Source organism: Schistocerca americana, chromosome 8 (assembly GCF_021461395.2).
Source record: "Schistocerca americana isolate TAMUIC-IGC-003095 chromosome 8, iqSchAmer2.1, whole genome shotgun sequence".
NCBI lineage: Eukaryota > Metazoa > Arthropoda > Insecta > Orthoptera > Acrididae > Schistocerca > Schistocerca americana.
The window spans coordinates 373,392,338-373,419,683 of record NC_060126.1 but is presented as its reverse complement, the minus strand read 5'-3'; the positions used below and the strand labels follow the sequence as shown (position 1 = coordinate 373,419,683).

The following is a 27,346-nucleotide window of genomic DNA, read 5'->3' as shown; positions in this document are numbered from 1 at the left end:
TGACGTCGGTGTGATGGCTCTGTCCACCGTGGTCGTCACAACTATACGTTTGCTCGATTTACTCTTGATTAAGCCAATCGCTAGTTCCCAAGCCTTGCTAAAATTATGGCCACAGTCACAGTTTATGCGTTCGTCATTGGTGCGAATTTCGATGGCCTCTCTAACAACGCTGTCCCAGTATTTCAACGTCTGTACCAGAATCCTTGTGCGTTCATACTCCATAGCGTGATTTTCCGACTTTCTCGGGTACATCATTCGAGTGTGCCTCTGGTGTTCACTGCATCGATCCTCGACGGTACGCATCGTCTGACCAATATACGACTTGCCACATTGACACGGAATCTGGTACACGCCGGCCTTCCTCAAACCGAGGTCATCTCTGGCGCTCCCCACCAGTGCACGAGTTTTATTCGGAGGACAAAACACAATTCCGACCCGGTATTTCTTCAAAATGCGGGCAATTTGTTCCACCGCGCGACTGTGGCGCGGGGCGCGGACAGCAGAGGGAGCGCGCCGCTGGCGGAGGATATTTAAATCGGCCGCCGCCGCGATCGAACCCATTTCTCTCTGAGCAGCCATAGCGTACGGATCTCCGTGCCGGCACGTTCACAGGAGCTCAGCCCGTCAGTTCACCTGATGATAGCGACATGTACAATCGCCGAAATATTGTGCCCGTTGGACACTGTAGACCGGCAGTACACCTGTGGATATTTTGAGTATCAAATACGCCGAGAGAAACTCAAGAGTAGAGCATATATTATTACCACCAACTTTCAAATCGCGTAATGATCACCATTCAATGATAAGGGAAATTAGAGCTCTTACTGAGGCGTTCAGACAGTCGTTTTTACCTCAAGCGATCTGCGATTGGAACAGACAGGGGGAAATATTTCGGCGCGAATGGTGCCTTCCGCCACACACCGCTTGGTGGCTAGGGGAGTATGTATGTAGATGTAGATGTAGATTCGATACGGTCCTTGCTGTAAAGTACCGATATGAGTTCAGCTATCAGCTGACAAGTGTCACGTCAAAAGGTATCGGCACGGAGGTGCGACGGCAGGTACTGTACGGCCGCATGCCCGGCAGGTGTCGCTGCCGCGTGGCCGCCTGCAGAGGACGCCCGTGGGCCGCCTGCTGCGAGAGCTGTCGCTGCGACACGGACTTCCGTCGCCGGTCAAGTATGACGGCGAGGATGGGGGCCTCGTCTACCGCATGGACTGGCCCGACTTCGACTGCGTCGACCGCACCAACATCTCAGAGACCGTCTTCGACTTCGTCATCGTCGAGGAGGCCGGAGGAACGCGTTCCCGGTGCAACTTCGTCCTCCCGCTGTTCCGACCGCTCCCTCTGCTCGAGGAGTCAGCTGAGAGTGAGGGAGAAGAGGTACGTATACCACCCTAGTCCATCCGCCTATGTACCGACTGTAAGACTAGCCCAGAATGAAATTTTCACTCAGGAGCGGAGTGTGCGCTCATATGAAACTTCCTGGCAGATTAAAACTGTGTGCCGTATCGAGACTCGAAATCGGGACCTTTGCCTTTCCCGAGTTCGAGTCTCGGTCTGGCACACAAGTTTTAATCTGCCAGGAAGTTTGATATGAGCGCACATTCCTCTGCAGAGTGAAAATTTCATTCTGGAAACATCCCCCAGGCTTTGGCTAAGCCATGTCCCCACAATATCCATTCTTCCAGCTTTCTTTCAGGAGTGCTAGTTCTGTAAGGTCTGCAGGAGAGCTTCTGTGAAGTTTGGAAGTTGGAAGTCGAGGTAATTAATAAGAGAAGATTCTCACCAAATGTTCCCGAAATACATTAAGAACAGCAGCTAAAGCAGCTTCTACGTCACAATGATTTATTAATAACGACTACTTTCATAACACTGTTGTCATATCGTCAGATGGCAAGCTGTTAACCAAAAGAAGATACTAAAACCGTAATTAGAACTATCTGAAACCAGCGTGTACCGAGTTGATACCAAACAAGTGAGGAATACCGACCTTTATATATACATGATGTCCTTAAAATCTTCGTAAAGGTAAATAACAAAAGGTCCCTCTTTTCCTGCACAAAATTAGCGCCATAAAATATACTCGGAAAGGGGTAGGAGGAAGGAACATTGGGTTTAATGTCCTGTAGATATCGAGGTCATTAGAGATGGAGCACCAGCTCGGATTAAGTCAAGGTTGGGAAAGGAAATCGGCAGTACCCTTTCAAAGGAATCATCCCAACATTTACCGGGAGCGATTTTGGGAAATCACGCAAAACCTAAACGTGGATGGTCGGACGCTAGTTTGAACCGTCGTCCTCCAGAATGTGAATCCAGTGTGCTAACCACTGTGCCCCCTCGCTCCGTGGTAGGAGAAAGGAAGGACCAGTTTAAATCTATATGAGGGTTAGATGTAAGAGTGACTTTTGTTGTCAGTGACCAGAAACAAGGACAGAGCGTTACCATGGAAATTAAAATTTTTGAATGAAAACCGGCGTCATAAATATGCAACAGAAGTCCCAACCAAAAGGCCATCTTCCGTAAGTCTTCTAGGAACAGCGACCAGCCCACTAGTGCAACATACGCTGAATAAGCGGCTTCCATCTTTGGAAGAACGCACAGCAGAGCATGCGCGGAACCAGAGAAACCTGCATACAGAGCCAGAGACCGCAAACACAAGCAATGGAAAAGTTCCAATCCAAACCAATATAAAAACACATAAAAGAACTAGAAGACAGGGAACCCTCCGTACAAACCAAAAACCGATATGGTCGTCTTAAGAGCATAAGACCTTCGCTTGCCCTCCCTCACACGCGTCCTTTATTACGGCAACAAGTGCAGACCAGACTTCGTACCCCTTCGAGAAGCGTGCACGAGAGCCGCTTACGAATTCCTTTAGTGGTTCCTAGAATACCGCTGGCTACAGTACCGCAGTTTGCCGTGTCAGAGAGCGGGGCTTCCACATGTTGTCACACAACGCCCCACTTCCTACGTAACAACCTACGTTTCTAGCTGTAGAAACGTGATTTGGGGTGGGCTCCTACCACATCATAGCTGGCCAGAATGACTATAAATACTTGCAGCTCAGTTCTTCACAGCACGTGTATTTGCCCTTCTATTGGTTCTGGTACTTCTATCTACAGCCAACATTGTGACGATCTCCATGCTAGCTGCTGGCCCAGTGTGAGGCCGGGCAGTTGTATCCTCGCCTAGCCACTGGTCTAGAACCATCCGCTTTACCTGATGGTAACGGGTCTCCAGTTAGTGCCATCAGGTGAAGATGACCTCTAGGGTGTCTTCGTCCGGCGCTTTGGATGACTCCGAGTGTTACTGGGTTTGGCGCAGGATATCTGCACACCTAACCTGCTGTTTACAGTGTAAGCTCGCCTGTTGCCAGGTTTGCTTTCCTAACATCAACAAGTATGCCTCGGCGACGGCTGCTCTTTCACTGAGGCAGTACCGGGCTGCCTAAGACACACGCGAACGGTGTCAAGAGTTCTGCTGAGCTAGCGCTCCACCGAGACACTGACAACAACCTCTTGCACTGTAGTCTAAGCTCTCCTGACTCGTCGCTCCCTTGGTACTGGTAGAACAGAAAGCACAGTTCTTTACACACACCATTCCGGCTCAGAAGTGGCCTTCCTGGCTAACTCGTGGTGTCTGCACTGCCGATACCATTACATTTACTAGCTCATCTCTTTTCTCCACTTCCTTGCCTATAGTAAACACCTCTGAATATCCTGTACTATCTGTACACTCGACCGCAAAAACTCCATTGTTTCCTCGCTAATCACAAATCCTGCTGTGCTTACGCTTATAAAAATACATCCCACCCACTCTAAACTTACTCACTTTCAATGTCCTGTCCCATTGCAGTTTTAACAAACTGCCTCTCCCTGACAACAAAAGCCACTCTGAAATCTAACCCTCATATAGATTTAAACTGGTCCTTCGTATCTCCTACCACCGAGCGAGGGGGCACAGTGTTTAGCACACTGGAGTCACATTCTGGAGGACGACGGTTCAAACAAGCGTCCGACCGTCCAGATTTAGGTTTTGCGTGATTTCCCACAATCGCTTCCGGTAAATGTTGGGATGATTCCTTTGAAAGGGAGCTGCCGATTTCCTTTCCCAACCTTGACTTAATCCGAGCTGGTGCTCCATCTCTAATGACCTCGATCTCTACAGGACATTAAACCCAATGTTCCTTCCTCCTACCACTTTCCGAGTTCAGGTATATCCTCTACCCCTCCCTTCGTTCCTTCTCTCCACCTTGACCCAGCTGCAACTTAGCTATCTGGAGCCCGAGTCTCACCTTTTCCTACTAACCATCCTCCCACATCATACTTATCCCCACAGTCTAAGGGGATTGATCACCTCAGATTTTAAGTCCCATAGTGCTCAGAGCCATTTGAACCCACAGTCCCTCCCGCCAAGTGCTACTGAAGTAGAATACGGTACAGTGTGTGTTTTAACGTACTGTAGCTCACAGCTTTTAAACAGCAGACAACTTTTGCCTATCACGAATGTATTTTAAAATATCTGTATGTAGTTTTATTCAATCTTCTTGTTTTTGAAGCTCTTCTGGAAGAGCAGAGTATTCTTCCACTGACACCCACGCTTATCCCTATGGGACGAGGGTATGATATAACAATTAAGACAAAATAGGCATGACCAACTAGCAAAATGACTAGTCAACAGAAGATGGGGGTCGCACATTGCCACCAAGTTTATTCCTACATCAAATTGAGCGTCTTTCTATCCCATTACACCTATTCTTGTGTTCCAGTTCACCTGATCCATCAGTTCCCCCATATCCTAACTTCCTAAGATTCTATAAAATAATCAATCTTTCCATTAATAAATTTATATTTTTCCTGCCAACGTATTTCCTATTCATTGCACTGCAGTGTTATTTTTAATAACTTCAAACATAACTGTGACATTATTCACCTTTAAAAGCACCAATGGAAACCATGGAAACAAAAGTAATCTCCTATGTAACTCGGAGATCATTGTGATTAATACTGTCTAGATTGCTTATGACATGTCTTTATTTATAACGTCGTTTCGGCCACTATCGTCATTAGACCCATAACTAAGGTTAAAGGAGCATAAAGAAGAGTACGACGCGTTTGCTACACATTATCAAGCAACAAAATATGAAAAATTAAAAGGTAAATTTTTTCTAAAGTTCATTCAACAGTAGTTAGAACTTCTAAAACAAGTTCAGTGTCAGTAACAATAAAACCTCGAACTCATTGGAGAACTAAATTCCAGACAATGCTTCTGTCAAGGATACGCAGATGATCTTGTCATAGTAATACTTGGCAAATTCACTGACACAGTCAGGAATATGGCACAAGGAGGGTTGGACATTGTGCAAAAATGGTGCATTAAACAGGATCTGAGAGTTAATCCTAAGAAAACTGTTGTGGTGCCATTTACGAAGAGACATATTCAGCATGCAAGTTGGAATCTAAAGCTCTTCGATGAAACTCTACCTGTGAAGGGGACAGTGAAATATCTAGGGGTAACTTTGGATGAGAAGCTAACTTGGACCCCTCATATTAAGAGTATCTGCTCCAAGGCAAAAAGCACTTTAGTGAGTACTAGGAGGGTTTGTGTCAAAAACTGGGGCCTAAGCCCCAGGGGTATGCACTAGATATACACCACAGTGGTTAGACCTAAGATTTCCTATGGGGCCGTAGTGTGGTGGAAGAAGGTATAACAGTGGGTTGCTGCTAAAGAGCTTCCTAAGGTGCAGATATTGGCCTGCTTAGCCATAACGGGCGGAATTAGCAACACACCAACCGCTGGAAAATGGAAGCCATGCTGGACATGCCTCCACTTCACCTTTGGGTTAAGATGGAGGCAGCAGCTGGGGCATACAGACTTAAAACTGGCCAAAACTGGGTCTCATTTGGATATCCAGAATCACACACCAACATAGTGAGTGAGGTAAATATAGTTATGGCTGGGGAAATGCCCGCTGACTATATAATAACTCGTGCTTCGAAAAGCCTTACAACATAATAATTGGAAGTAGGGAGCAGTGGGAGAAAACAGTTCGACACCGTACAGGGGACATCGTTTGGTTCCCCGATGGGTCGAAAACAGATCAAGGCGTTGGGACAATGTTGCACGGGGTTCAGCCAAGACTGGAGAGCAGCATCTCTCTAGGGAACTGGCCTCTGTATTCCAAGCCGAAATTACTGCAGTCAGGGCATGTGTGGAGGAGAATATGAGTAGGTGCTATAATAACCATGGCATCTACATCTCTTCAGACAGACAGGCAGCCCTGAAATCATTGGCAGCTCCTGCAACAAGATGTAAGATTGTTGCAAATTGCCACATGGCTCTGGTGGAGCTAGGGGGAAGCAATAGGGAGTACCTAGTGTGGGTCCCTAGCCACTCAGGGATCTGAGGCAATGAACAAGCCGATAGATTGGCTAGGATGGGGGCAACAACTCCATTTATTGGACCGGAACCTGTCTTGACAATCACCAAGGCTATGATCAAATTAGAACTACGGAACTGGCTTAGGAAACAGCACGTAGGATATTGGACCAAGGTCCATAAAAAAAAACATGGTAAGGTAATGATGCCCAAGCCATGTTTTAAAAGAAGCTCTGTAATCCTGGGATTGAAGAGGAAAGAGATAAAACTCATGACTGGACTGATGACTGGCCATGGGAACTTCAAAACACCTACACACAATGGGTATAATGGAAGAGAACCCTAAATGTAGGATCTGTGATGAGAGTGAAGAAACTGCATCACACCTAGTCTTTGAATGCATGGCATTGGAGAGTAAAAGATACAGAATCTTCGGGACAACTAGACCTGAAGAAATTGTGTCGAACAAAAAACTGGTAGAGGGACTCCTTGCACTGTTCAAGGGCACTGGTTGGCTTTACTAGATATACAGGGAGCTATACCGCACACTAAACCTTGTTTCAGTGCGGGCAGTGGCGGGTTAGACCTAAGCTGTTTTAGCTCTCCTGTTAAAATCAAATCAACAATAAAACCTACGCCTATTGGAGCATCAACTGCCAAAACATTTCACGAAGATGTAAATTCCAGCCTACATGTAGTACTAGGGGTGTTGACTTTATTTTTCGTTTATACTTATCAAGTGACAAGCAGTCTTCAAATTACAAACATTCGAAGTCATGTTATAAAACGCGATTAGCACGAATATTTTACAATTTGGCTTTAAATATTTGTAATTTAAAGACAGTCTGTAGCTTCATAAGTATGAAAGGAAAGAAACTGAAGGCAATGCCTTCGCCTTCTCCCCCGCCCCCTCCCCCCCCCCCCCCCCCACACACACACACAACTAGCATCATCCGTCAGCTGAAAGTTACATCTCTGTACAATTTTTGAGGCAAGTTGGCAGTTGTTTGCCTGTTTAGCATAGGTTTTATTGATACTGGCACATACCTTGTTTTAGAGGTATTTAACAAGTATTGTTAAGTGAACTTAAAAATTTAACTTTTCAATTTATCATCTTTTGTAGCTTGGTAATATATAACAAACGCTTCTTGATCTTCAAGCTCATTTAATCTTAATTATACATCTTATGATGGCAGTAGCCGAAACGATGTTATAGATAAAGACATACACAAAAAGTTCCGAGGCATATTTTATTTCTGGTGTATTAGCAACGCCAGCGAAGTAACTACTGTGACAGCGTGAACATTGTTCTACTAGTCAGCTGTAAGCAGGCAGTGTTACATAGTGGACGTGCGGCCATAATGTGTCAACATTGTTGTATTACAATTCGCAGTGGAGTAACGTCTCCAAATCACATGTTCAAGACGTTCCCTAGAATCTTTCGAAAAAGGGAAAACGTGTCCAAAGTTCTTGGTGCACACCTTGGTCCCGAAAAAAATCAACGATGCGTCCGGACTTGAGTAAAATTCGACATGTGGACAATAGTTTTCTGGAAACCGTCACCAGAGGTAACGAGACTTGGTGTTATTAATACGGACCTACCACAAACCGACAAACGGCAGGAACTCTCTTGAAGGTTCAACGCTGTGGCAACATAACTGTCATTGACGCCAATGTGAGGGCGAGTTGAACAACGTCCGAAAGAGATACTTTTCTGAAGGTTTCATAAGATTTTGTGAAGGTTCCGTGGGTTGCTCAAATGGGGAGTGACTATGTCGAACACCTGAAGGAAATGTCTGAGAGAAGCTGCACAAATATTCAATTAGATCTTGATAAGATTTCAAAGGGGTGCAAGGATTAGCAACTTGCATTAAACATTCAGATATGTAATATTGTGCACTTCACATAACGTAAGAACGTAGCATACTACGACTATAATATCAACGAGTTACAATTGGAAACAATTCATACAAATATCTGAGCGTAGCATTTGTAGATATATAAGGATATGAAATGGAACCGTCACATCGTCTCAGACGTGGGTACAGCAGATGGCAGACTAAGAAGCAGATCACTTGGGGGGCCCATTCTAGTACTACTTAAGAGGATGGGACCTCCAGTAAACAGCACAAACAGAGGACATTTAATGGTCAGAAGTTTGTTTAATCCACGGGAAAGTGTCGCAGAGATGTTGGAAGAGTTGAACTGGCGGATTCTAGAAGATAGGCGGAAAGCATCCTAAGAAAGTCTAGTAAGATAGTTCGAAGAACTGGATTTAAATGATGACTCTAGGAATCTACTACAACAGTCAGCGTATCGCTCCAGTAGGTATCTTGAGGACAAGATTAGATTAATTACAACACACACGGAGACGTTTAAACAACCATTCTTTCCACGTGAACAGAATTGGGTACAAACCATAATAACTAGTACAATGGGACGTACCTTCTGCCATGTACATCACTGTGGTTTGCAGAGTATAGCCGCATTTACCTGTTACGTCGTTTTGATTGAAATTATTGGTCTTTTGGTCTTTCCACCTTTTGCTCGATCTTCGTAAAGATCTTCTGCCCACTGGGTATTAGTTCTCATTAATTTTAGTATTCTGTCATCTTCAATTCTTGTGAGATGGTCCCTATATACGTTAATCATCTCATTTAATTTAATTACTCCCAGTCTTCTCCGATGTCAGCAAACCTTTTCCTGTGGAATAGTGTGTACCCAGGTACTCTTCTTGGGGATTGCATCTGCGATGCCAGTATTCTTCGTTTATTTCTTTTTGTGAGGGTCGACGACTCGTTTCCATATGGCACGGTTGGTACCGAGATGGTTGTGTATAACTTAAGTGGAGTTTACTTTCTTACTTTTGTTCTGATGGTTCTGTAGATTGCTCTATTAATGTAAGTAAACCTTTCTATTTTCTTAGCCACGCGCGGTTCCCGCGCGGTTAGAGGCGCCATTAATTGTGCGGCCCCTCCCGCCGGAGGTTCGAGTCCTCCGTCGAGCATGGGTGTGTGTGCAGTCTTTAGCATAAGTTAGTTTACGTTAGTTTAAGTAGTGTGTAAGTCTAGGGACCTATGACCTTAGCAGTTTGGTCCCTTAGAACCTCACACACATTTGAACATCTATTTTCTTTTGCATGTCCATACCTGACATAAATGAAATACACAGTGTGTCCCAGTTCCGTTAGTACTGTGACTATGAAAAATAATTGATGGATTATGTTCACAAATTCACTGTGTTTATTTAAAATAGTCTCCCCTAATCAAAATACAGCTAAACTCGTTTTAAAAGTGTTTTGAAACAGTCATTGTACACTTTTTTTGAAGCTGCGTACAGTGCTGCAGTAAAATTTTCTTTGGATGGTCTTCATTGCATGGTGACTATGTCCTTTCATTGCCAATTTCGATTTGTCGAACAACCAGAAATCGGCTGGGGCCAAATCTTTCGGAAATTGTGGGTGATTCAGGACTGTGATCCATCTGCCGGCCAAAAACACGTGCAAAATCTTCGCCTTCTAGGCTGCGGTGTCATCATGGAGAAGCAACCAGGTACCTCCCTCTCAGTATTCGACTCGAATTCTAGTAACTCATGCCTAAAAACGCTGGAAGTCTCAAAAAACTTGATATTGTCTTATTGCTCCAGTGCCATTTTCGGACGAATGTTTACATAGCGGCAAGGGTGCCTGTTACAAATGGTTTAAATGGCTCTGATCACTGTGGGACTTGATATCTGAGGTCATCAGTCACCTAGAACTTACAACTACTTAAACCTAACTAACCTAAGGACATCATACACATCCATGCCCGAGGCAGGATTCGAACCTACGATCGTAGCGGTCACGCGGTTCCAGACTGAAGCGCCTAGAACCGCTCGGCCACCATGGCCGACGGTGCCTGTTACAGCACTGAGTTTCTACACAGTTGATTGTGGAACTTCAAGGATTATCGGCACGTGGGCACACCGTGTAGTATTTGCCAAGAACATGATCTTGTTTACTCTTTCCGTCTTCTTGTTATTTATTACGACGTGGGTTGCTATAAAGTATTGCATCTCATTTTATTTTTCTTCAACAATTCTGTATTGTACATAATGACAATTATACACACGAAAGAACTGTGTTTTATCTACACACCCTACATTTCCACGTAATCTCCATCCAGTTCTATGGCCTTCCTCCAGCGCGAAACAAGGGCGTGTTTGCCCTGTCGGTACCAACGCTTGCCCTGATGGCGGAGCCAGTGCTTCACTGTGTGAATCACCTCCTCATCGTCCTCAAAATGTATTCCACGAATGGCATCCTTTAATGGCCCAAACAAGTGGAAGTCTGAGGGCACTAGGTCAGGATGAATGGGGTGACCCAGTCCAACCCTCCTTTGCAATGTGTTCAGTAGTCCACAGACTTGTCTTGAACCGAGCTTTATAGTGTTGCAGCAAAACGTCTCCTGGGCTGCTGTGGCGCCGAATTCGCCGGAAATGAGTCTTTAGTTTGTTAATGTGTTGACCTATGCTTCTGAATTAATGGTACCGCCTCTTGGCATCAGATCAATGAGACTCACACCTTCACAGTCCCAGGACACGGTGATCATGACATTACAGGCTGGAACAGTTGCTTTGAATTTTTTTTTTCTCTTAGGAGTTGGAATGGCGCCTTTCCATCGACTGTCGTTTTGTTTCGGGCTCAAAATGGTGAACCCAGGTTTCATCACCTGCCACAATCCAGGACAAGAAAGCCTCCAGTTTCAAAACGTTGGAACAAATCAAGACAAATGTTTTTTACTGTGCTATTTGTGATCCACCGTTAGACACCGTGGGACCCATCTTCCACACACATTTGAATATCCAAGAGTGCGGAGACTATTCCAGTATCGTCTTGTTCGCGGAAAGGAGGGTTGTCGGTATGCCTCTGTGTGGGCTCTAATCTCTCTGATTTTATCCTCATTGTCTCTTCGCGAGATATACGTAGGAGGGAGCAATATACTGCTTGACTCTTCGGAGAAGGTATGTTCTCGAAACTTTAACAAAAGCCCGTACCGAGCTACTGAGCGTCTCTCCTGCAGAGTCTTCCACTGGAGTTTATCCATCATCTCCGTAACGCTTTCGCGATTACCAAATGATCCTGTAACGAAGCTCGCTGCTCTCCGATGGATCTTCTCTATCTCTTCTATCAACCCTATCTGGTACGGATCCCACACTGCTGAGCAGTATTCAAGCAGTGGGCGAACAAGCGTACTGTAACCTACTTCCTTTGTTTTCGGATCGCATTTCCTTAGGATTCTTCCAATGAACCTCAGTCTGGCATCTGCTTTACCGACGATCAACTTTATATGATCATTCCATTTTAAATCACTCCTAATGCGTACTCCCAGATAATTTATGGAATTAACTGCTTCCAGTTGCTGACCTGCTATTTTGTAGCTAAATGATAAGGGATCTATCGTTCTATGTACTCGCAGCACATTACACTTGTCTACATTGAGAGTCAATTTCCATTCCCTGGACCATGCGTCAATTCGCTGCAGATCCTCCTGAATTTCAGTACAATTTTCCATTGTTACAACCTCTCGATACACCACAGCATCATCTGCAAAAAGCCTCAGTGAACTTCCGATGTCATCCACCAGGTCATTTATGTATATTGTGAATAGCAACGGTCCTATGACACTCCCCTGCAGCACACCTGAAATCACTCTTACTCCGGAAGACTTCTCTCCGTTGAGAATGACATGCTGCGTTCTGTTATCTAGGAACTCCTCAATCCAATCACACAATAGGGTCTCATAGTCCATATGCTCTTACTTTGTTCATTAAACGACTGTGGGAAACTGTATCGAATGCCTTGCGGAAGTCAAGAAACACGGCATCTACCTGTGAACCCGTGTCTATGGCCCTCTGAGTCTCGTGGACGAATGGCGCGAGCTGGGTTTCACACGACCGTCTTTTTCGAAACCCATGCTGATTCCTACAGAGTAGATTTCTAGTCTCCAGAAAAGTCATTATACTCGAACATAATACGTGTTCCAAAATTCTACAACTGATCGACGTTAAAGATATAGGTCTATAGTTCTCCACATCTGTTCGACGTCCCTTCTTGAAAACGGGGATGACCTGTGCCCTTTTCCAATCCTTTGGAACGCTACGCTCTTCTAGAGACCTACGGTACACCGCTGCAAGGAGGGGGGCAAGTTCCTTCATGTACTCTGTGTAAAATCGAACTGGTATCCCATAAGGTCCAGCGGCCTTTCCTCTTTTGAGCGATTTTGTTTTTCTATCCCTCTGTCGTCTATTTCGATATCTACCATTTTGTCATCTGTGCGACAATCTAGAGAAGGAACTACAGTGCAGTCTTCCTCTGTGAAACAGCTTTGGAAAAAGACATTTAGTATTTCGGCCTTTAGTCTGTCATTCTCTGTTTCAGTACCATTTTGGTCACAGAGTGTCTGGACATTTTGTTTTGATCCACCTACCGCTTTGACATAAGACCAAAATTTCTTACATAGAACTTTACTTTCGAATTCATTGAACGCCTCTCGCATAGCCCTCCTCACACTACATTTCGCTTCGCGTAATTTTTGTTTGACTGCAAGGCTTTGGCTATGTTTATGTCTGCTGTGAAGTTCCCTCTGCTTCCGCAGCAGCTTTCTAACTCGGTTGTTGTACCACGGTGGCTCTTTTCCATCTCTTACGATCTTGCTTGGCATACACTCATCTAACGCATATTGTACGATGGTTTTGAAATTTTCCACTGATCCTCAACACTATCTGTACTTAAAACTTTTATGTTGAGCCGTCAGGTACTCTGTAATCTGCTTTTTGTCACTTTTGGCTAAACAGAAAAATCTTCCTACCTTTTTTAATATTTCTATTTACGGCTGAAATCATCGATGCCGTAACCGCTTTATGATCGCTGATTCCCTGTTCTGCGTTAATTTAGGTTAAGTAGTGTGTAAGCTTAGGGACTGATGACCTTAGCAGTTAAGTCCCATAAGATTTCACACACATTTGCACATTTTTTTGAGAAATTCAATGACGGCACATTGCTTGTAATGTGCATCACCTACAGACGCCATTTTGAGAGTGTCCTGCAGCTACGCAATCTATTGGAAGTGGCGGAAACTTTGCGCGCTCACTCAGGAGACTTCAGATAAGACATACGTGACGTTTCACATTCGTAGCATTGTGTATTAGCTGAGGAAAAAAATGCCGTGCATTATTTTCTGGGCAACCCTCGTATTTTGCTGCGAATTGGGTCCTGCCAACTGAAACCGTAACTTTTGTTTTCTTTGAAAATACTAATAGATTATATAATTTAGCTGTTGTGGAAGAAATGTGAGCAGCACTTTGAAATGCGTTTTTGTTATCGCCAATTACGACATGATCATCAGAAAATAGTAATGTCATACAATAATTGCTTTTGCTGAAGTAAGTATAAAGACTTTCCGGAAGATAAGTTTGGATTCTGTAGAAATGATGGAACACGTCAGACAATACTGACCCTACGACTTATATTAGAAAATAGATTAACGAAAGTCCAACCTACGTTTCTAGCATTTGTAGACTTAGAGAAAGCTTTTGACAATATTGACTGGAATACTCTCTTTCAAATTCTGAAGGTGGCAGGGGTAAAATACAGGGAGCGAAAGGCTATTTACAATTTGTACAGGAACCAGATGGCAGTTATAGTCGATGGGCATGAAAGGGAAGCAGTGGTTGTGAAGGGAGTGAGACAGGGTTGTAGCCTATCCGCGTTGTTATTCAATCTGTATATTGAGCAAGCAGTAAAGGAAACAAAAAAATTCGGAGTTGGAATTAAAATCCATGGAGGAGAAATAAAAACTTTGAGGTTCGCCGATGACATTGTAATTCTGTCAGAGATAGCAAAGGACCTGAAAGAGCAGCTGAAAGGAATGGACAGTGTCTTGAAAGGAGGCTATAAGATGATCATCAACAAATGCAAAACGAGAATAATGGAATGTAGTCGAATTAAATCGGATGATGCTGAGGGAATTAGATTAGGAAATGAGACGCTTTAAGTAGTAAAGGAGTTTTGCTATTTGGGGAGCAAAATAAGTGATGATGGTCGAAGTAGAGAGGATATAAAATGTAGACTGGCAATGACAAGGCAAGCGTTTCTGAAGAAGAGAAATTTGTTAACATCGAGTATAGATTTGTGTGTCAGGAAGTCGTTTCTGAAAGTATTTGTATGGAGTATAGCCATGTATGAGAGTGACACGTGGACGATAAATAGTTTAGACAAGAAGAGAATGCAAGCTTTCGAAATGTGGTGCTACAGAAGAATGCTGAAGATTAGATGGATAGATCACATAACTAATGAAGAGGAATTTATGGATCGCTTGGTAGGGCATATTCTGAGGCATCAAGTGATCACCAGTTTAGAATTGGAGGGCAGCGTGGAGAGTAAAAATCGTAGAGGGAGACCAAGAGATGAATACACTAAACAGATTCAGAGGGATGTAGGTTGCAGTAGGTACTGGGAGATGAAGAAGTTTGCACAGGATAGAGTAGTGTGGACAGCTGCATCAAACCAGTCTCTGGACTGAAGACCACATCAACAACAACAACAACGATTGTTTTTTATATCGCCGCGCTAGTTTCGTAAATTTTCACAATAACGTCGTGGGGATGACATAGCAAACGTAGTATATTAAGCTATGTAGACAATATTTTAGCAAAATAAATAAATATAAAAATAAAATAAAATCATTCTGTTAATAATTTAGAATTCGTGTCGACCTGCACGTTTCAAATTTTTTTAACGAGCGGTGTATTTTAGAATCGTTTGACTGAAGTCAGTGTCCTCGAATACCTCAGGAGGAGGGGGAGAGGGAGGAGGACTCTGGCGAGGCGCCGGCGCCGGCGTCGCCCCCGCCGCCCCCCTCGCCCGGCCGCCCCCCGCACACGGGGGCGCTGGTGGTGGGGCTGCGCGGCCTGCCGGACGCGGTGTGCCGCCCCCTGGAGGAGCCGGCCCCCCAGCAGGGCGACGCCGACTTCTTCGAGCCCGCGTTCCGCGCCCACCGCCTCGCAGACGTGCCGCTCGTCTGCCAGTTCCGCCTCGACTGGGACGCGTGGCTGCGCGGCGTCTCCACGCACGCCCTGCTCGACGCACTCGCCCGCCACGTCGACGTCACCGTCAGCGACTACGTAAGTCGTCGCTAGCGAATGCGTGCCCACCCCTAATCTACGCGCTCAGAGGGCAAAATTATTCGTGCTTGTCCCTAAGTACGAGGGTGAGTCAAATGAAAACCTTAAATTTCTAATAACAAATCGAAATTTCGCGCCGTTATCCTGTAAGTTGGTAAGCGTGCTACAAACAGCGTGCAGAATGGCCTGTAGGAGGCAGCTTAGTGCAGATGCGCACATACCGTCGCAGTATCAGTATAAAGATGGCCGCCCCACTTGCGACTTGCACCAGGGAAGAACAGCGTTCTGTTATTCCATTTTTGCGTAGTGAAGGTGTGAAACCTGTTGAAATTCATCGACGATCGAAGATTCAGTACGGTGATGCATGATTGTCACAGCAGCAAGTCTACGAATGGAGTAGGAATTTCGCGAATGGTGTGACTTCAGTGGAAGATGCTCCTCGTCCAGGTCAGGCACAACGAGTTGTGACTCCACAGAACATTGCAGCAGTTGAAGCCATACTGAAGGAAAACCGCCGAGTGACACTGAATGACACTGCAGTACGTTTACAGATTAGTCACGGGTCAGCACACCACATTGTGCATCATGTGCTCCAGTTTCACGAAGTGTCTGCAAGATGGGTGCCACGGCAGCTGACTCCTGAAATGAGAGAACGACGTGTTGTTGCTTGTGAAGAACTTCTTCGGCGCCTTGAACGAGAAAGTGATGGCTTCCTTGCAGGAATCGTTACTGGGGACGAAACCTGGGTTCACTTCCACCAACCGGAAACGAAGAGAGCGAGCAAGGAATGGCGCCGTTCCTCATCACCAAAATCAAGGGAGTTTCTAACAGAACCATCAGCAGGGAAGGTTATGCTGACTCTCTCTTGAGACGGAAAAGACGTCATTTTGGAGCATTACATACCTACAGGGACCACTGTCACCAGTGCATCATAAACAGATCTCCTTAAAAACCATCTGCGGCCTGCAACCAATTTCTGAAGAAAATTGATGCACTTTGTAAGTGCTGGGGGAGATTATGTTGAAAAGTGATACAGCTTTGTACCACTTCTGCACAATAAATAATATTTAAAAAGTATTTAGGGTTTTCATTTGACTCACCCTCGGAGCATATCATCTAAACTCGATGACACTTACAGTATGAAGCTTTCTGTAATCACCATCACTTTCTTCTTCCTTCACCTCTACTGCACTTCAAAAATTAATGTAACCTGCTCCTGTCACAATTCGACCCATCGTCTTGTAACACTACAATTTTGGTATGTTAATGACTTAAGCCTGCCACTCCTTTTAAAAGTGAACCTGTAACTTCATGTCAGATTTTGAACCTGGTTTCCGCCCTTAAATACAGGGTGTACATTTTAACTGGAGACGTTGAAATATCTCGAAAACTACACATCGTATCAAACAAAGTTGTAATTCAATTTGTTTGTCTCGAAAGGGGACATCCAAGGATGCCACACTAAACCCGCCACCCCACCCCGCGCGTGGGTGGCGGGGGTCAACTTTGAAATCTTCAGCGAGAACCTCAGTTTCTTCTTGCATATTACGATTCTACGACAAAATCTACATACCTTTTGTCTGAAGAATTTTCTTCGTTTCGCCACAGATGGCGGCGTATTCGGAGGAATAGAACTGGGTAAACAATCGTAATTTACGATATGCTACTCAGTGGCCGTTGAGTATCCAATGGCTCGTGGGATTCCACCTCCATGCTGCGAGAGTAGGACAGGCCTGTAGTTCATAACTTGTAACTGGAAACCCCATTCGCAACGTTGTATTCCTCCGACAGATCGAACAGTGGACTACTCGTCGCACCACTGTGGCCACGGCTCGAGGCGAACGCTGTTCTGCTTTTACAGTTAAAATAAGTATTCAAACGTAGTACCGCCAACTTTAATACACTTAGTGGTCCGCTTCTCAAATGACTGTATAAAGGAAGAAGCATATCTGCGGGAATTTCAGCACAGGCGTTTGTGATGCCGTCGACCATGTATTCACGTCCTATTGGCACTTGCTGGTACACCTTATTTTTTAAATATCCCCACAGATACAAATGCGATGACGTCAAATCCTTGGACCTAGCAGGCCAATTAATAGGGCTACCTTTGCAAATACACCGACCACTGAAAACACAATCTAATGCCTCCCGTGCTTCAAGCTGAGCAACCGTCATGCTAAAACCACATTCGTTGTCGAACATCCAGGTCAACATCCTGCAGTAGTACCGGCATTTTCTGGTCCAAAAACGTTAGATATTTGCATCACTTCAACGTGCTGTCGATAAAATACGGATCACCGAGTTTTTCCCCATAACGCCAAGCCATACATTTACCGACCAAGGATCTTGATGTTCAACTTTCCGTAACCAGTGGGAATTGTCTACTCCCCATTAATGCATGTTATGCCACTTAACGTTACCATGGTTCGTGAATGCAGACTCATCGGAAATTAGAACCTCGCCAAAGAACGCGGGGGTCGTTTGCGCTGTCTTACGTGCCCGTTCACAAAGTACTACCCGGTTATGGAAATGGGTGTCATGAAGTTTGTGGTACAGTGACACGTGGTATGGATGATACTTATGACTATGCCGTACTGTGGTAATACCACCTACGGACATACCGGAACTGCGGTATAACTGTCGGGCGCTTATCTGTGGGTTGTGGCGCACTGCACCAGCCGGGGTGACCGAGCGGTTCTAGGCGCTACAGTCTGGAACCGCACAACCGATACGGTCGCAGGTTCGAATCCTGCCTCGGGCATGGATGTGTGTGATGTCCTTAGGTTTGTTAGGCTTAAGTAGTTCTAAGTTCTAGGGGACTGATGACCTCAGAAGTGAAGTCCCATAGTGCTCAGAGCCATTTGAGCCTTCTTGTGGCGCACTGCCGCTAGTACAGATATTTCATTAGTTTCTTCTGTAAGGGGTTTGCTTCGTTTCCTTTCGCCGGTCTACAATCTGCCATGAGGCATAGAGGCGTTCACAGCCTAGCAAAAGAACAAACGAGAGTGACCTTTTTGTGGAAAACGCTCGGCATATAAGGCAACAGCAGCCTCCACATTTCTCCTATATTCTCCGTAAATCAGGATCATTTCAGTTTTTCTCCTGTGTTTCCAACATTTATCATCTGTTCTCCAAATGGCAGGTAGGTGTGCAAGCAGTAACCACTGCGCAAATACTGTAATATTTAGAGCCGCTATCTGTTCTACGTCTGCACGATACATGAGCTCTGGCCACAGTGTAGCGCCTGTCATGATACATCGTAGTTCGCTACATGGCCACCGGTGGCAAGTCGAGTAGACCCCTGTTCGCTATGTCGGAGGAATGCAACATTGCAAATGGGTTCCATAATTAGAAGTGATGAAATGCTGCCCTGTCTTATCCTCGCAGAATGGAACTGGGGTCCCAAGTGCCGTTGTATATTCAAAGACCATTCAGTAGCATGTCGCAAATTACGATTGTCTACCGATTTCTATTCCTCCGATTACAGAGCCATCTGTGGCGAAATGAAGAAAATGCTTCAGGCAAAATGTATGTTGATTTTGCTTTGGAATCGTAATCTGCAGTAAAAAATGGGGGTTCCCATTGAAGATTTCAAAGTTGACCCCCACCACCCAAGCACGGGGTGGGGTGGAGGGTTTAGTGTGCTACCAACGGATGTCCCCTCGCAGACAAAGAAATTACAGTATAACCTTTTATTGATACGAAGTGTAGTTTTCGAGATATTTCAATGTCACCAGTTAAAAGGAACGCCCTGTATATATTTCCAAATACTGAACATCACCCATTAATAACACGATTTGACTGTTGTGATGAAGTTCCGAAGCTGACAAAAGTTCGCAAAGTGCAACGAAAGGGGTAGGATACTCGGAAGTAACGCAGACAAAATTTAAATTAAAACATCGGCTGTAAATATGGTAATAGAGTGCTTCACGTGTATTAAGTTCAGTGTCTGCAGGACAAACATCTTTGTCATTTGTGACCTATGATGTCGAAGAACGTGTAAATCTACGAAGTGGTGTGTTGCAAGAAACAAATCCTGATGGCGCTGTCTCTGCTGCCGAGTGTCTCGAAGTACTGCATTAGGTAGTCTTACTTGTAGTGCTGTAATACTTCCACGGACGTCAAGCGCTGTGTATTTTTGCCGCCTTTTATCCACGGAAAGTCAATGGGACACGTTTTCCTGAGCCAAATTTTAAGTGTCCGCATCTAGAGGTTTGGGACACCTAGTAAAACTTTTCAACAAAAGAAGAGGCCCAAGATAATAAATTCAGAAAGATCAAACATATCAGATATACAATAAATCTTTCAAAAAAGCAACATCTACAAATTTATTCGTAATGGACAAATACAAGTATCAGATCAAAACATTTAACATCCCCACCAGCCGCCATACCACAAAGAAAATTCAACATAAGTTTCCAAGTTTTTTTGAATATATTCTTTCGAGTGACAGAATCTGTTTTTATGACACTTGAATGCATGGATTGTTATAGTAGAAATGGGAACTGAACACCAAGTGGTCTGATGGTATTAAAAGACAGAACTAAGGCACTACGCTCCCCATAGAAAGTTAGAATGAAAAATGCAATACGGAAAGCAACACAATTCCGAACAGTATTAAAGCACGTGTAGAATTTCTACCACGTGTATGCAGCTGGAGTACTTGTCTCTTCCTGCAATTTCACCATACTGGTGAAAGTTGTCTGTTGAATGCGCTTATCTCTGCAAGACATGAAATGTGTCTACATCAAGTCCGCTCGATGTACTGCCAGCAACAAGAGTGCATTCTGTGTAGCTCCATGAAGCTTCCCAACCGAAATATACGCGGCCACTGCTCTGACTGGTAGCAGTTAAGGGTTACGCGTACCACTAAGAGATACTAGCCAACTCCTTGGCAAAGATGCACCGCTCCAACAGACAGTCGTCCAGAGTCGGATAGTCTTTGAGGTGACATGTCAAGCATGGCGCGCATGTACGCAGTTTCATAGACGTTCGCGAGAAAGCGAATGTGCTTCAGTGTCTCGATTCTATTGAACAAAGGGGCCCCAAGCCAATAGTTCGGCAGTCGGGATCCGTTTTGGGTATTATATTGGCCCATATTCAACAAGATAACGCTTTCACGGGCGTAACTAGAAAGTTACTGACGAAAGGAACGCGCATTGTCTGTAACCAGCTGCCGGTCTCCAGTAACGAACTGCGGCCTAAGGTCGATTAGTTATCACTCACACAGAAAACTCGCCACCCGTGGACACAGACTGGTTGCAACCCTGAGAACTACCAGTTTCTGCAGGATGCGCCACGGCCCCAGTCCTCGGTATGTAAGACAGAATCGTCGCAAAGTAAAATTTGTGATATTCATCTCACTGATCCATGTTAACGTGAGAGCGGTATGTTAAACAACAAGGTCCAAAGACAACTCTCGACTTCGTGGAAGGAGTCGAGCGCAACTGACAAAACAATCATAACTTTATACAGCTTAAACAAAAAAGAAAATTGGCAGTCAATAACGAGGTATGCAGGGGCTTCAGACTAAGTTGCTCATGTTGGTCCTAGCTAAGACCGCTGTACAACGAGAGTGGCGTATTGTCAAAAGAGAGTACATGTGTACATGTTCCAGGTTCCCTGACGAGACACTTCTACTCCTGAATCCATAACACATGCCTCACAGTGAAGGACTGCAATTATGCTGGAAATTGAGACGTATTTCACGCGTATCAGTGCGGTTATTGTGGGCAAAACTTCTAAACTGCACACGGATTTACCGTGAAATACTGGCGATATATGGACCAAAAGCAATGTCGCGTCCATCTGTCATGAAATGGTGCCAACAGTTTCACCAAGGCCCCAAAGACGATGGTGATGCTGATCCTCCATAGCGTCCAGATCTTCCAATGTACGATTCCCAGCTTGTCGGGAAGCTGAAACAACGTCCGAGGAGAAAGATTTTCCAGTGATGAGGACGTTCACACAGCAGTTCTCGAATGGCTCCGGGACCGAGGAGGAATTGAACGGTTGGTAAATTGTTCTGACTACTGATGACAGAAACTTGGTGACTATGCTGGAAAGAAAATATCATGTATTTGTGTCACTGTGAAGCGTATTGCAGCAGTCAGTAAAAGTCACCTGCCCTGCCGTAATAATTTGTAACTTACTTTTTGAAGTCCCCTCGTATTTAGTTTCTAATGTACTTCTAATGTATCAGTCGGAGAATACACCCGATCGGCCACTCCAGTAGCTGTAGCCCTACTCTGTATCGTCCACACCGTTCAATTCCGTAGGTTAGCCTCGGTAGTGACGTCATTCTGGGTTCAGTAGCCGAAGTTGCAATTCTGTGTGCTACTGCGGTCTGTTACTAATTCGTCTGCTTGCTGATTTTTCGTCTACTGTGACAAAAGGTGATGAGGTGTCGGTAAGATCATTCGGTCGTTTCAGTGTGCCTTGAGTATGAAGGCAATTTGTAGTAATAGAAATAATGAGCGACTTTTAGTTTTGGATGTAATGATTATGTTTTATTGATGAATTACCGAGAGGTACCCAAGTGGAAAGTGAGTTCGTAAATGTTATTATGAATGCATTTCAGCCGAGAATCATGGAAATGGAACGGTGTGCATGGTACTGTTAAGGACCATGCGACTTGTCAAAATAATCTGCAGGACGAGGCGAACTCTTTTGAAATGCGCAAGAGCAACTTTGTGGCGAGGTACTGCGTAATCAGGAAGGTAGCCCTTAATTTGGTTGTGGAACTGCGGTCGTACGTGAGAATCCACCAATGTGGTTGTGGAACTGCGGCGTGAGAGTCCATCAAAGAGCTACAGCCAAACCTTTTCACCTGAAGGTACATTTGTTTAGCAAGTCCTGAAATGACTAACTCAGTCGAACAATCCTTATCGGGCATCAAATTTTGCGTAGTTATTCCAAGGAAGGCCAGACACACTAGTCGAATTCTGTCAGTAGTAAAGTATCATACTGCATCCCGGCTTCATTTCAAATATAACACACATGGAATTGAGAAATGAGCGTATAGCATGTTTACTCGGGAGTCCCCGTCCGGGGAAGATCGGCCGCCGAGTGCAAGTCTTATTTCAGTCGATGCAACATTGGGTGGGGCGACTTGCGTGCCGTTGATGAGTATGAAATGATAATGAGGACAACACAGCACCCACTCCACGAGCGGAGAAAATCTCCAACCCAGCCAGGAATCGAAACTGGCCCCACTGCATGGGAAGCAAGCACGTAACCACTCAGCTTTTCTTTTTCTTTTTTTCTTTTTGTTCGCTGCATTTGTTCGGTGCGGATGTCCCATGACAGCCGTTCAAGTTCAGTGGTGAGCCGTTGACTCAGTTTCTTTAGTACAGAGGGCAGATAACCCTCTGACCGAACACACTGAGCTACTGTGCTGGCATAAGCAGGCAGACGTAGCACACATAAACAACAACAGCCATTTAGGTGATACTGGGAAGTGAAGGTACCAACCTTCTCATTTTCTTCCACCACTTCAACTGTGAAAACATTTTTCGGAAGCAATAACGGGATTACGTGCCTGATAGTTGTGTAGGCTGGCGGCTTCGCGTTTGGGGCACTGCATGCGCTGTGGTGCGCCATGCCAGGAGTGCAGTCTTGGGGCAAGCACCCCCGTAGTTGTGTTCACGTGTCTTTGATTTGCTAGGGGAGACAACACCGCATGAGTACACTGAATGGCTTATGGAAGTGTACGGAGGCTGGGTTGCGTTAACTCTACCACTCGGTGCGCTCAACTACCGAACCGATCGGTAAACGACCAAACAATACAGAAAGGTTCCAGGGGCCGAGGCCCGCCACAGTAAATTCGGCCGTTCACCTTATCTTTATTGTAGGTGTTTCCAGCCTGGGATAATCACACCTGGGAGGTAAAATTAAATTTTCTGAGGAGTAAAAACAGTAGGGTTCGATTGTGTTTTGATCATTTTTAAAATATCATTACTGTTATGAATATCACATAATTACTGTAATACTGATTACATAAGTTACCAATAATTACATTTTTTTTCAATTCTAGCATTAACACGTAACACAATGTCGTGTTTACAGCTTGTGAAACTGAACCATTTGCCATTTCGCTCAACCAACTTCGTTTTCATCCACAGCCGAATCATCTCAAGGTCAAATCCTTGCAACCGATCCGTACAATCGCTAATTACGACGGCACCCCAACGATACTGCCGATCAACACCACTACTGCCATCGGCGCTAAACGCAAGACGAAACCAACCCTCCTTGTGGCCAGAGAAGTAGTTACACTTATCCTCGTTAGGCTTGTTTGCACGCACCGATATTCGTATGAGTTGTGAGAACAGCATTAGTGCACCACAATATTATTGCATAGGGGAGTAAGGGCGTTTCGGTCGGCTTACAATGAGTCAGCGTGTAATCGGGATTGATAGTATATGCACAACTAATCTGAAAGCTTTGACAGTTTGAGGCGTACTTGTTCACTGCAATGTCACCACGTGTTCCCGAGAGGAGCCAAGTGCAATAATATCGTGGTTGAGAAGTAACCTTGAAATAGCGGAGCAAGCAATTGTGAATATTAGCGACCACTGTTCACGACAGTTCCCGACCAGGGTCGGCACGTGACAGGTATGACATCTATTTTAGTACGTCCTCTATTATTAATAAACACACGAACCTAGTTGCTGAATAAGGGGGTTCTCATTCCGCTGATTTCTGTCTTTTGATCTGTTCTAATATAACCTGCATATTGATCATTCAGAAGTAAGTACATGTGTGAAATTGGACAGCGGAATCGGTGGTGGCAAATTCTTTACGGAGTCAGGGCGATCCTTTCGTCAGGAGCGGTGAGGATTCGTTTAGGTAAATATACGGAATTGTCACCAATACTGAAGTACATTAACTAAAGAAAATTCACGGTACACATAAGAGCAGATAAAAGTAAATGATGATTACATAGGAGTCATTTAATACGAAATTACATTGGGGGGGGGGGGGGGGGGTATGGCTTCAAGGGTCATTGAGGCTGGATTCAGATTCGCATCAGAAATACCAACGTCCCAAACTAGGATGCAAAAAAAAAAAACAAAAAACACGTCCTTTCAATTAAATTCTTACAATGGAAAGGCAGGCAACGATTTATTCTACCCCTACTACCACTACTAAGGCAACCAGAGAGCGAATAGAGAGATCAGTACCTGCCATTATCTCAAATACACATAAGGTCAAGCATTTTACTAAACATCAGAAAAGTCGCTAACGAATAACGTACAGTTTTTCTCCCTGGATATAGGAGTTCGTTCGGGACAGAATCTCACACACTAAAAAGTGCATAGTAGTGTTCTTCATAATCTGGGAAATCGCGAACACGTGGAGTCCTGATGGACAACCGAATCGATGTTAAACACAAAGAGTGACCAATTAAAAATAGTTTTACTCCACACAAAATCCTCCACACGATACATAGATTACTAAGCAAACACATTTAATAAAAGATAGAGCCCACAGTGCTTAAAGCACCGGACTCTGGCTACGCGGTGTGATAGCTGAAGTCCGATCAAAGCGATGACCATCAAGTTATCTCATGCACGAAATGAAATAAGAGTACTATAATACTGAACGTAGACACTGCAGCCTAATATAACTCATTATTAAACAGAACAGATTAAAAACTCCTACAAGTCAAATTAACGCACTGAAATACCTGTATCCACAGTTGAAAGAGCGAGCGCAGAAGAGCGTCACCATTCACTTACGCAGGTGTCGTCCGAGTGGCGAGAATGGCGCCTAACTGAAAAACGGATGGCTTTCAAACCTAGTGGAGGGGGAGTGAGATCCGTAGTCTGACCCATTACCACACGACAAAGTTTGAACCTAAAGTTTGACCTTGGCTCTACTCTCAATTTTCGCTCAGTGCTAAACTACCCAACCGGGTTAGATTGCCAGTAACTGCACACTACACACACACTAACTGTGGTTGCCCATCGGAACACTGGAATTCCAGACACACTCATATTCACTCACTCATGATCAGTTGTAGGGAACATAAGCTAATGGAAGTATTTTTAGAAGCACAAATCAGTAGAAAATAAAACTAACTGGCACAAAATTGACCACATTATAAAGATTTCACGGATCAACTCAATCTAAACAAGCACGCATTTCCATCGTGATAATGAATGTGAAATGGAATGATTCCACTTGTGAACTAAGAGGAACAAGGTTGTAGCTTTGGAAACATCGTACTTCCTCTAGACTTCACCAAAAGATCTGCTTCCCGAATGTCGTCGACCGAATGTGGCACACTTTTCCTGATATGTATCCAATGCTTATTGTCAACACGGGCCATTAAGTTTCCCATCCAGGTGTATACTGTCTGATCAAAAGTGTCCCGACACCTCTTAGTGCACATTAATGTGAGACGTGCCCACCCTAACCCTTACGACGTCTTGAACTCTTTTGAGAACACTTGCAATGAGGTGTCGGAATGTCTGTGGAGAAATAGCAACCAGTTCTTTCTCAATATTAGAAACTAGAGAACGTATCGGGACACTGGACGCTGCGGTTTGTAATGAAGCCGACGTTCTAAATCACCCCAAAGGCGTTCCATCGGGCTCAGGTCAGCACTCTGGGCACGCCAGCCCACTTCAGGAACGTTATTGCCCACAGGCTATTGCGTCACAGATGCTGCTTTACAACAGGGAGTATTTTCATGTTGATACAATTACCGTCTCCGAATTGTTCCTCTTCTACACAATTTACACAATGCCGTAAGAGGTGTTCAAATAACCATCCGCATTTAGCGTTTTCTTAAGCGCAGCAAGGGAAGCACAAAAATGTTCCAGAAAATTCAGGAGTACTTAAATACAAGTCACTGATGAATGAAATCAACAGAAAATGCAGCAAAGCTAAGACGGAATGGCGGCAGAAAAAGTGCGATGAAATCGAAAATGAAATTATTGTCGAAGGACTGACTCAGCATGTAGGAAAGTGAAAATAGCATCAAGAGTGCAACGGGAATTCCACAGTTAAATGCAGAGGAGACAGCGGATAGGTGGAAAGAGTACATTGAAAGTCTCTTTGAGGAGGGAAGATTTGTCTAATGTGATAGAAGAAGAAGCAGGAGTCCATTTTGAAGAGATAGGGGATCCAGTATTAGGATCAGAATTTACGAGAGCTTTGGAGGCCTTAAGATCAAATAAGACAGAAGCGATAAATAACATCTAATCAGAATTTCTGAAATCGTTGGGAGAAGTGGCAACAAAACGACTATTCCCGTTGGTGTGTAGAATGTTTGGGTCTGGCGACATACCATCGGACTTTCGGAAAAGCATCATCCACACAATTCCGAAGACGACAAGAACTGACAAGTGCGAGAATTACCACACAATCAGCTTAACAGCTCATGCATCCAAGTTGCTTACAAGAATTATATACAGAAGAATGGAAAAGAAAATTGAGGATGCGCTAGATGACGATCAGTTTGGCTGTTGGAAAGGTAAAGACACCAGAGAGGCAATTCTGATGTTGCGGTTAATAATGGGACCAAGACTAAAGAAAAATCAAGACACGTTCATAGGATTTGCCGACCTGGGAAAAGCGTTCGACAATGTAAAATTGTGCAAGATGTTCGAGATTCTGAGATAAATAGGGTAAGGTACAGGGAAAGACGGGTAGTAGTGTCTTTTGGCCCCACAGTTCAATCTGTACATCGAAGAAGCAATGATGGAAATAAAAGAAACGTTCAGGAGTAGGATTAAAATTCAAGGCCAAAGGATATTAATGATACGATTCGCTGATGACATTACTATCCTGC

At 44.5% G+C, this 27,346-nt stretch overlaps 1 protein-coding gene across 1 annotated transcript in view; it reads left to right on the top strand.

Annotated features, from left to right (window-relative positions):
- LOC124544733 overlaps positions 1-27,346 on the top strand; it is a 58,196-nt gene that overhangs the window by 16,907 nt on the left and 13,943 nt on the right. The window contains exons 2-3 of the mRNA XM_047123385.1: positions 1,087-1,383; positions 15,214-15,543. Of these exons, the coding sequence (XP_046979341.1) occupies positions 1,087-1,383; positions 15,214-15,543 (627 nt within the window). The remainder of the gene's footprint in view (positions 1-1,086; positions 1,384-15,213; positions 15,544-27,346) is intronic.